This window comes from Hetaerina americana, unplaced genomic scaffold (genome assembly GCF_022747635.1).
Source record: "Hetaerina americana unplaced genomic scaffold, ioHetAmer1.1.p SCAF_86, whole genome shotgun sequence".
In the NCBI taxonomy this organism is placed as follows: Eukaryota; Metazoa; Arthropoda; class Insecta; order Odonata; family Calopterygidae; genus Hetaerina; species Hetaerina americana.
The window spans coordinates 1147754-1158864 of record NW_027287494.1 but is presented as its reverse complement, the minus strand read 5'-3'; the positions used below and the strand labels follow the sequence as shown (position 1 = coordinate 1158864).

General features: G+C 38.8%; 1 protein-coding gene across 1 annotated transcript; it reads right to left on the bottom strand.

Annotated features, from left to right (window-relative positions):
• Window positions 1–35: 35 nt before the first annotated feature.
• On the bottom strand, window positions 36–11110 carry LOC139698469 (TP53-regulated inhibitor of apoptosis 1-like). Its single transcript, XM_071597349.1, has 3 exons — window positions 10924–11110; window positions 10667–10822; window positions 36–912 (listed from the first exon to the last, which is right to left on the bottom strand). Exons 2-3 carry the CDS (start codon window positions 10811–10813, stop codon window positions 808–810), a joined length of 252 nt encoding a protein of 83 aa, XP_071453450.1. The 5' UTR covers window positions 10814–10822; window positions 10924–11110; the 3' UTR covers window positions 36–807.
• Between the last annotated feature and the right edge of the window lies 1 nt (window position 11111).

Genomic DNA, 11111 nt, shown 5'->3' with positions numbered 1-11111 from the left:
TATTATCTGGAAATCATTTGCATAAAAAGACAACATTAAGAGGAAAATTGACTTTAATTGGCTAGAGCTGTCTCACATTCATAGAGTTTACATTCATGTTCTTGCAATGATGACTGCATGCTCAAAATTTAGAATGTCTAAATCCAGGATAACAGGGGCTTTCAGTGTACACACACTGGGGCAGCTGAACATCCGATTGGGAATGTTAATGCAAGACAAAAACAAATTTCTACTATAATTTCTCCACTCAATTCAATACTAAGTACTGGACTGTTGCAACATAAAACACGCATGAAATCTTGAACTATTTACAATACATATTCCATGGAAAAGCAAGCTTGTGTGTGTGTAACTTTTCAACCAGTAAAGCCTGACTTAATTATTTAAGCTAATTATAACTTTCCATTCTGCCGGATGTTTCCATTGTTGGTAAAGTGCTAGAAATAGGTAGGCTGTAAAAGAGAAGAACGCTCTTCATACTGTAGATGCTGACATTTATAATGGCATGTATTCAACATTCCTCTCGAAACAATAATACGAATGCTCTATTGCATTCTTGAAATTGAACTCATGAAAATTCTTCAACTTGGGCGTACCATAAAACTATACATCTGTAGCTTTAATGGAGTCTTCATTTTCCTTCCTATGAGTGCTTCTGGTCCAATGAGTTGACTGTTGCTGAGATGCATTTGGAGTGTAGCTATTCCAGTCACAACTAAATGAGGGTGTGCATACAATCCTGAGAAATGCTTGTGGCAAGCACCTCCAACTACTTGATACCAAACTGTTGCCCACTTTCATTAACTGTCAGCTCCCTTGTTTTTCATTTTTAGGGATTTCTTTTTCTTTCTCTGTGCCAAGGACATCCCGTTCAATTTCTCCAATGTCAATTTTTTGGTCCTTCAGAGCTGTCTGTGGAATGAAAGGAAATTGCATTCAGAAACGAAAAATTTCTGGAAAATGTTATTTGTACATTATATACATATAATATACAAATAAATATATATATATGTAATATAGCTTTGTTAACCTCTGCTATTAGTTTGACCAAATGATTCTCCCAGAACAAACTTAGTAATGTACACCATTCAGGATGTCTAATGAGTAGCTTAAGGTAAGACTTAAATATTGAAAAAATTCCTTTGAACACATATAATAATGCATTTATTTGTCAGGCATTTGTTGTATAATCACACACACACAAATATAGAACAAGTCAGATATAAACTTCAAAATTTTAGAAAAAATACATACCAATATACAACTATATTTACATATCATTAGGTTAATTCAAAATTGATGTGTAGTGACAATTCCAGAAATTCATTTATAGAATTGAACATGTTATTTTATAATAGGTTGAACCGCTTTTTCCTGAAAACAGGTCATTTTGATTCATATTTGATTTCATGGGAAAGTTTATTGAATAACCTTAAGCCCATTGCTTAGGCCCCATGAGCAGTATTGGGTGTTCTAACAAATGGCTGGTGCAGGTCCTTGTATGGTGACTATGGTAATTGTGGTTGTACTTAGACTGAGAAGCCCTTTGCATGCAAGATGACATTATATATATATATACATATATATATATATATATATATATATATATATAATATTATATATATATATATAATATTATATATTATATATATATATACTCATATATACAGAAACAGATATAAGGAAAAGGGATAGGAACACATATAAAGGACGAACACAATAGAGGTGGGGAAGGCGGAATCGAACGGATCACAAGAGTAAAAATATTTCCTCAACCGGGACTCGAACACCGGATCTTTCCACTTGCCGGGCGGATGCTCTTAACCACTTGAGCTATCGAGGATAGTCAATTTACCCTGAGATCCGTGGGTCTAATATGTCGCCAAGCGCCCCGATTCTTTCAGCCAAGAGATGGCGTCAGGGGGCCGTTTCACCCACCAAAGGAGAAACAGGGATATTGATCGATAAGAATTCATTGCCATTTTGCAACCTTTCCCTTTGTATATTGGCACTATTTTGGCTAATTTAAGAGGGCTTGGGAAAATTTACATTTTAAGGGATTCATTAATTAAGAATAACAGCTGATCTTGAATTGCTTTAATGACCTTTTAATGATTATCCCTGGAATGCCATCTAATTCAGGAATAAATCTGTTAGGAAATTTACTGATGATGTCAGCTCCATAGCTGAAGAGGGGAATAGATATAATGAACTGATTGAGTTAGGAATAAGAGAATAATTAGCTGAACTGACAAACTGTAGGATTTTTATGGGATTGGTAGAAATCATTCAGAATGGAGGCCAATTTAGAGTAATCTGAAATAGAATTTCCCGCAGAGCCATGCAAATGAAGATCTTGAGGTAAGTTATGTGTACCCTTTGATTCACTAATAATTTTCCAGATCTATCGAGATTTATTGTCTGCATTGGTAAGTCTATGGTTGTTGAAAGCTTATTTAACACTGTTAGGTTTGGTGATAACTTTTCTTGAGTACTGAATATTCCTGAGAGTCAGCTGGATTTGATTCATCACAATATGGTAAAACTAAAAAAAATAATCTCATTGTCTTTTAAATATCTATCAAAATAAATATAATCTTAGGTTATTGCATTTACAACTTTTTCCTTGAGATTGGTTATTGCTCACAAAATAGAAAAGGCATGGAAGCAAGTCTATATTATTTTCTATTTATAATTAACTTAAAACATTTGATTTTGGACATTTAAATACATAGCATTTAACTAAAATTGAGATTCACTGTTTACCTTGGCATTTCAGTGGCTTCATAGAATAAATACACCATTAATGTAATGGAAAGCTTCATTCACTTGCCAGAACATGAAAATCATCAATGTGCAACCAAGGGGTTGAAGCAAAAAAATAGCCCAAATAAAAAAATGCAAGTGAAATTTCATGAAACTGATAACACGCAGACAATAAAAGTATAAAATCATTATCATTGCAACACCATGCTACTTGGAGAATTGTTGGTGAACTGTTTTGAAGCTCAGAATGCTAGGGGACACTTTTTCGCAGATCAAGGCAAAAAAATGTTTTAATCAATGGAGCTCTTACAGCTAGCAATATTGAATAAATGAAGAGACTCCAGTAGCTGTAAACAGTTCACCTTTCTAAAGGAAGGGAAAAATCAAAATAAAATACGCGTATTACGCTGACAGAGGAGCATATAATGGTGATTTTAAGATGCTGCTGACAAAAGATGATGTTACACATGCCTAAGGTGGCAGAATACACTATTACAATATTCACCTCTGAGCTGACAACAATCCTCAAGTAACGTGAAACATCAGCAAACATTTTCCCCTGATGTGTGGTTTGAATAAGTTTCAATGGGATCACATGAACTTCAAGGATAAATGTAAGCATACGTGCCTGCGCAATAAGTGCGCAAACTGGTACAATCTGGCGGCCATGCCGTGGACCACCCACTAGCAGTGCTAGTTGCCTGAGACCCCCAACGAGCAGCCATCTGTGCTCGGCGGATCGTCGAGCTGAGCGGTTGGTGCCAGTTATGTTATGCCAGTTTCTCTTGTCCCTGTTTTTAATGTTTATCGAAAATGGAAATTGGCAAAATCACGGAGCAAAGAAACAACATCAAGTTTTTCGGTGAAGTGTGGTAAAAGTTATCCAGAAATTACTGAAATGTTGACAGCTGTTTACGGTGATAATGCTCAAAAGAATGCAAGACGTGGCTGGGCGATTAGAGACCTACCCCGTGTCCCATCTCTCAACGAGGGAGTGTCTCGCGTCCGTAGGTCGGACGATTGGAGGATCGTCTCTCGGGGCAAGGGGAGGGTAACGCTGCGGCGAGGATTGGACTCTGCGGAGGCAGATACCATCCCCATCTCCAACAGGTACCACCGTACCTGCAGCCCCTACCCCTACTCCGAGGGCACTGCCTAGGGTAAGGCATCAGCGGTCGGGGAGGGAGGGAACCGTTATATTAGGTAGTTCCAATGTACGGCGTATAATGAATCCGCTGCGCCGCAGAGTCCAACAGGAGGGAGGTGTTGGATTCTTGTCGTCCTGGTGTATACCAGGTGGCGGGGTACCCCAGGCGACGCTGGTGGTGAAGGCGGCCGTCAGTAATACGGGCTGCTCCAAGCTACGCATTGTGGCTCATGTCGGGACAAACGACGCCTCGGAACGTGGATCTGAAGAGATCCTGCACTCCTTTAAGGAGATGCAGTCGGAGGTGAAACGAGTCGAGGCAGAGTTGAAGGTCCCAATTAAATTTAGTATATGTAGTATTGTGCCGCGTGTATACCGGGGAAGGCTCGTTTGGAGCCGCATTGAAGTCACATCTTAGTAGCCAACGATATGAATGCGACGTAGATGACATAGCAAGCGTTTGGTGCAACATTAAGGACTACAACGGCAGAAGCCTATTCGTGTGTTCATTTTATAGACCCCCAGATTCTAACACAGATGTCCTACACAAGCTCGACAAACAAATATCCACTCTCAGCAGCAGACATAACAACGGTAATATTATAATTGCAGGTGACACAAATCTACCGCCAATTGACTGGGACATGTACTGCGTAGGAAAATCTGCCAAAAACTGAGATTCATGCCAAGAACTCCTTCATATATTCACAAAACACTCCTTAGAACAAATTGTTAATCACCAACACGGGGCCAAAGCATACTAGACATCTTTGCGACTTCTATGCCCGAAATCATTACTAACATTGAAATAATAGACGGAATCAGTGACCATAAGGCTATTCTTGTAGAGTTAAAAACTAAGTTCATCAAAATAAACAAAGAAAATTGTAAAATATACCTATACAACAAGGCAAATTTTAACGGACTACGAGAATATTTAAAAATATAATTACCAGAATACAAAACAAAAACACAGACAACCAATACAGAGAACACTTGGAATTATTTCTTAAATATTTTACGCGAAGGAATGAAGACGTACATCCCGTCCAAACTCAAATGCAACAGTAAGGAACCTAGATGGTACAACGGGGAAGTCAGATTGGCATTAAGAAGGCAAAGAAAGCTACAGTCAAATTTCAAAAAGACTTTAAAAAGTGACGATATAGTTTATATGAATACATCCAAACAGCAACTAAAAAAGTGACGTAGTTAGACGAAAGTATTATGCGCAGAGCACTACACTCTTTTAAATCTAAAATGCTGAGCAAATATCTTGACTAAAATCAAAAGTTATTCCTGTCAAATGTTAGGGAAATACAGGGTAAACGTCCAACTGTTCAATCTTTGACGACGGAAAATGGAGAAATCATTACAGATAGCGTGAAAGAGGCAAATATTTTAAACCATTTTTTCCAGAGCGTCTACAATAAAAACACAAACGCACCAAACGATCCTCCACACCCACCCGGGGAACACATGAGCGATCTTACACTGACCAAGCAGGGAATAGTAAATCTGCTCCGTAGTATCAAAGCACACAAGGCACCTGGTCCGGAAGAAATACCTGCTAGGATATTGAAGGAATTAGCTGAAGTCATCGCCCCATTTTTAAATATTGTTTTTCTAAAATCGATAGAAGAAGGCTCAGTGCCTCGCGACTAGAAGCTAGCCCATATAACTCACATCTATACAGGCGGCGATAGGGATAAACCAACCAATTACCGACCCATTTCTTTAACATCGATCTCTTGTAAAATATTGGATCACATTATTGTCACTAACGTTGAGATTTCTTGATAGTAGGAAAATACTAATCCACAACCAGCACGGATTTAGGAAAATCAGATCTTGCGAAACACAACTTGGTCTCTTCATTCATGATATACTTAGATTGGGAGAAAACAACGTACAAGTCAATGCAGCATTCCTGGATTTCAAAAAAGCCTTGGACAAAGTCCCACACAATAAACTGTTACATAAACTTAAATATTATGGAATCAATGAGAAAATTATTAATTGGATTAGAGACTTCTTGTCAAATCGCAAACAAATAGTAGTCATTGATGGGTTGTGCTCAACGGATAGAGATGTAACGTCGGGCGTCCCTCAGGGAGGTGTAATAGGGCCTCTTCTGTTCTTAATATACATTAATGACTTAAGCACACACGTTGGTAGCAGTCTGAGGTTATTTGCTGATGACACGGTGGCATACAGGGGAATAAGGAGCCAACTAGATCGCGAACTACTCTCTAGAGACTTAGATAATATCTAAGAATGGTGCAATAAATGGGGATTAACACTTAATATAGATAAATGCGCAGTTTTGAAATTTTGGAACAAAGGAAGCGAGGAACAGGATATAAACTACAAAATAGAGGGTTCAGTATTGACTACGGCAAATCAAGTTAAATATTTGGGGGTTGTTCTAACACCACGCCTTTCATGGGGAGCACATATCAGGACAATATGCGGATCAGCTTTAAAGAAACTTGGCTTCATACAACGGGTGGCGGGGAAATGTAATGAGAAAGTTAAAGAGAGGTGTTATTTTGCTCTAGTTGGACCTAATTTGGAATATGCCGCAAGTATTTGGGATCATTGGGAGAAAATTTGGCAAAAAGAATTAGATAAAGTCCAGAGAAAATCCGCTAGATGCGTTAAAAATTGTTATGATAAGAACACAAGTGTGACAGATCTCTAAGGGGAATTAGGCTGGGAACCACTTGAAGTACAGAGACAACAAGCGAGGCTTAGACTTTTAGAAAGGTTCAGAACAAACGTGTTTAACTATGACACTGAAGGAATTATAATGGCCCCACACTACTAAGGTAGATCAGACCACAAAGATAAACTAAGGGAGATAGATTCCAGGACAGATAGGTACAAAGACTCATTCTTTCCCCGAACAATCAGAAATCATAATAGTAAGAAACCGAAGTCACTTTAGAAATATTAAAAACATTGACTTTAGAAGTTGGAGCAAAGTTAAACACTGAAAAGCTGTTAGGTATACTTTAAGGTATGTAAGATGCTTAAGATGGAAGATACTTAAGTGTATGTAAGATGTAGTTTGAGTGTTTACATGTGTGGGGTGTAAGTGTTAAAACAAAATATTACACATTTATTGCATGTTTTCCCATTCTCTTTTTAATTTACCATACATACTTTTACTCATTAATCAACCCACAGGCTTGTTTGAATGGTAAATAAAGAATATATTCTATTGTTCAGGCTTCACTTCGTGGAAGTATTTAATATCCATTACTAAAAAGAAAGAATGACTCGTACTTTTCCACAGATTTTATTATACGGTACAACGCGTTTCACCAACTTGCGGCATCATCAGGTACAAATTTGCAAAACAGACAGAGCAAGCATATATACCCTCAGGACAGAGTGGGGGCGGGGAGGGTTGGAAGGATTTGAGAGGGGTGGGGGCTCGCAGGTGCGTTGATGGATTGTTTTGACCATTTCCAGGCTAATTTCTCGGAGAGGAGTGGGGAGGGGTATGGGAACAATTGCTCATTACAAAGTGTCGTGTTGGGGTTTACCAAGTGCCTTCTAATCTCTAATTGCTCGGGAGCGTCCATTTTTAATCCTTTTGGGAGTGTGTGTAATATCTCAGGGACAAAGTCACTGCTGTGGTTGAATTCTAGTAAATGCTTGGCGAAGAGAGAGTTGTTATTCTGATTTTTGTGACACCTAGCGTGTTCCTTGACTCGTAACTTGATATTCCTGCCGGTCTGACCGACATAAACGCTGTTGCAATCCTCGCATTTCAGTTTATAAATGCCTGATTTGAGAAGGCTATCCTGGGTGTCTTTTCCATTGGCTAGAAGTTTGGAGAGGGTTATGGGTGGGTAGAAGGCTGCTTTGAGTGAGGTGGGTAGGCAGTTGGAAATCCTATATGAAAGATCTCCCAGAAACGGGATCGAGCACCACTTAAAATCTTTAGATACTGCGGGCTGAGATACGAAAATGCTTTTTATGGCCATTGCTTTTTATTTTTTCCGTAGTAATGTGTCAACTAGTTTGGGGTTGAAACCATTGTTGGTAGCTATATTAGTGATATTCACGAGTTCAATGTTGAAGTTTTTGGGGGAAAGGGGGATGTGTAGGAGGCGGTGGATCATGGAGTGGAGGGCTGCGTGTTTGTGAGAAAAGTGGCGTGTGGAATCATTAGAAATTATATGGTCTGTATATGTGGGTTTCCTATAAATTGCAAATTCGTGCCTATTATCCCTAATTGTGATTGTCAAGTCGAGGAAGTTGATGGTGCCGTTGACGTCTTTTTCCATGGGGAAGGAGATATTCCGATGAAGAGTGTTTAGGAAATTAAGGAAGGAGTCTAACTGTCGGTTGGTTCCGGTCCATAGGTATAGTATATCGTCAACGTAACGAAACCAATAGCCCACGTTTTTGTTATGCTGATTGTCAGCATTAAAAAGATGTTCTTCTACAGAATTGAGGAAGACTTCGGCTAGGAAGGGGGACAGTGGGGAACCCATAGCTACCCACCTGCCTACCCACCTCACTCAAAGCAGCCTTCTACCCACCCATAACCCTCTCCAAACTTCTAGCCAATGGAAAAGACACCCAGGATAGCCTTCTCAAATCAGGCATTTATAAACTGAAATGCGAGGATTGCAACAGCGTTTATGTCGGTCAGACCGGCAGGAATATCAAGTTACGAGTCAAGGAACACGCTAGGTGTCACAAAAATCAGAATAACAACTCTCTCTTCGCCAAGCATTTACTAGAATTCAACCACAGCAGTGACTTTGTCCCAGAGATATTACACACACTCCCAAAAGGATTAAAAATGGACGCTCTCGAGCAATTAGAGATTAGAAGGCACTTAGTAAACCCCAACACGACACTTTGTAACGAGCAATTGTTCCCATACCCCTCCCCACTCCTCTCAGAAAAACTAGCCTGGAAATGGTCAAAAACAATCCATAAACGCACCTGCGAGCCCCCACCCCTCTCAAATCCTTCCAACCCTCCCCGCCCCCACTCTGTCCTGAGGGTATATATGCTTGCTCTATCTGTTTTGCAAATTTGTACCTGATGATGCCGCAAGTTGGTGAAACGCGTTGTACCGTATAATAAAATCTGTGGAAAAGTACGATTCTTTCTTTCTTTTTAGTAATGGATGGTAAATGAAGAGTTCACCTTAAACTAAGATCAAGCGTGAGTGAAATTCACCCATCAAAATATAAGGAGCCAAATGTTTTCCCTGCTCTTCCTATGGTTTCCCATAAAGATCTGGTACTCAATAAATTAAATTGCCCGGGTAGAGATAAAAGAGTCCATATTCGGGTGATTTCGAGCCCGGGCCCTACTGTCTGCAGACACACAACTCACTACGCTAGCACACTCATTTTTGTATTGCATTTGGTTGTTATGGGGGCCAGTGTACTGCCTTTCTACCCTGGGGGTCTGGACTTGAACCTTGGAAGTGGTAGACTTTTTCTGCAGGGTTCGATAACTTGTGATGCTATGTGGAGCACTTCAAGTGGATATCTGTCATATGAAACATTAAATTGTAGACACCTTGGTGCCTCCGCCTCCCCTTAATAACTCCAATCACAGAAACTACCCATTTAACAATATTCATTCATTTTTGCCAATCCTGTATTTTGTTTAATGAATTATGAGGACTAAATTGAAAATTTTGCTATTAATATATTATTTATAATGGAACAAGGGGAAGATATTTGATATTTAAAAATCAAAATCGCAAGAAATGGATAACTAAATAGATATGTTGTTACTAGAATATGAATTGTAAAGGCTCTCTATCAGAGGAAACAATTATTAACAGCAATAACATAGAAGAAAGTAAAATCTCTGAAAAGTGAATGAAAAGCTTACGAAGGATATTTACAAGAGAGGAACTAATTGTATTTATCCGGATGTACAATGGCTAACTGAAGACTATAAATGAAAGAAATATATAGGGGAAGTATTACAGCAGACGGCAGAGAATGAACAATGAGAAGTAGGCGATGAAATATGCCAGTGCCAGGAGCTATATGGGAATGGAAATACTGTAAGGGAATCCGACAGTTTGGACAGATACAACCCAGCGAGGGTTACATGATTACTTCTCATTGTGGAAAATTGTGTACATATACAGGGAATTTTAAACGAGAAACGTAAAATACTACTAATGTCAGATTACGTCAGTCATTCGTACAGCTTGAAAGAATTTTAAGAATAAAGTCACAGTAAGCCCCGGCGCATTCTGGGGCTTATTTCTCAAACTCACAAGTCTATTTGTAATAAAACCTTATTATTGGCACATTCAGAGTTTGCGGATGGTAAAAAATAAAGCAACGTACCTGTCACATTACGCAAATTTGAAAGTTTAACAATAAATTTACAACAGTTATCACAGGAGTTGCCATCGGCGGACAAAATTCAAAATAAAAGACAAAAATGTGTAGCATAAGCCCAGAATATAATCTTGAGTGGACCAGCAGTTGTTTCGAACTATCAGCTTTAATACACCGCCGTTGGTAAAGCTAACCACATTGCATTTCTGTAGTGATTGAATTTCTTAAATGTCAATGAGTAAGAGGGACTGTAAAGCCATTACTGTGTGAAACGACATTTTTCGAGATTGACTACAACAGCCAAGTGCCTAGTGAGTCAACATAGCGAGTATGCAAAATTTACGCATGTAGTTTACTAGTGGGGTTTATGAGGCAGGCGGGAGACGGTTAATTTTTTTAAGCAACTTACTTTTACACATTCTTGATACACTTTGAATAGAGGAGCGCAGATGTCGTCATTTAAGTTTCCCTTCAGGAACTGGTCGGAGAACCAAGAATTAAAGCATATGTCGTACTGCTTCTTCAGATCATTGCAGTTTTCACCAACACTGTTCATCTCAATCACCTATATGCGTAATAATTTAAAAAACATGCTTTGTACTTCAAGGCTGTTTTCATGAGGCCAATAAAAATAATTTTGCTACATAGATTTTCATGTGTACCAACCTATGCGATGAATAAAATCATTGGTTAATAATCAGCAATATGATGTAAATAAAAACTAGGTCACTTTTCGCGTAATACAGTCCTCACTCCCCTTGCCTGATTAATCGAACAGCTATGATGAATTTCGATCGTCTTGATATCATTAATTGATTCGTGGTTCACCCGTTCGACGCTAGGCAGGTATATCA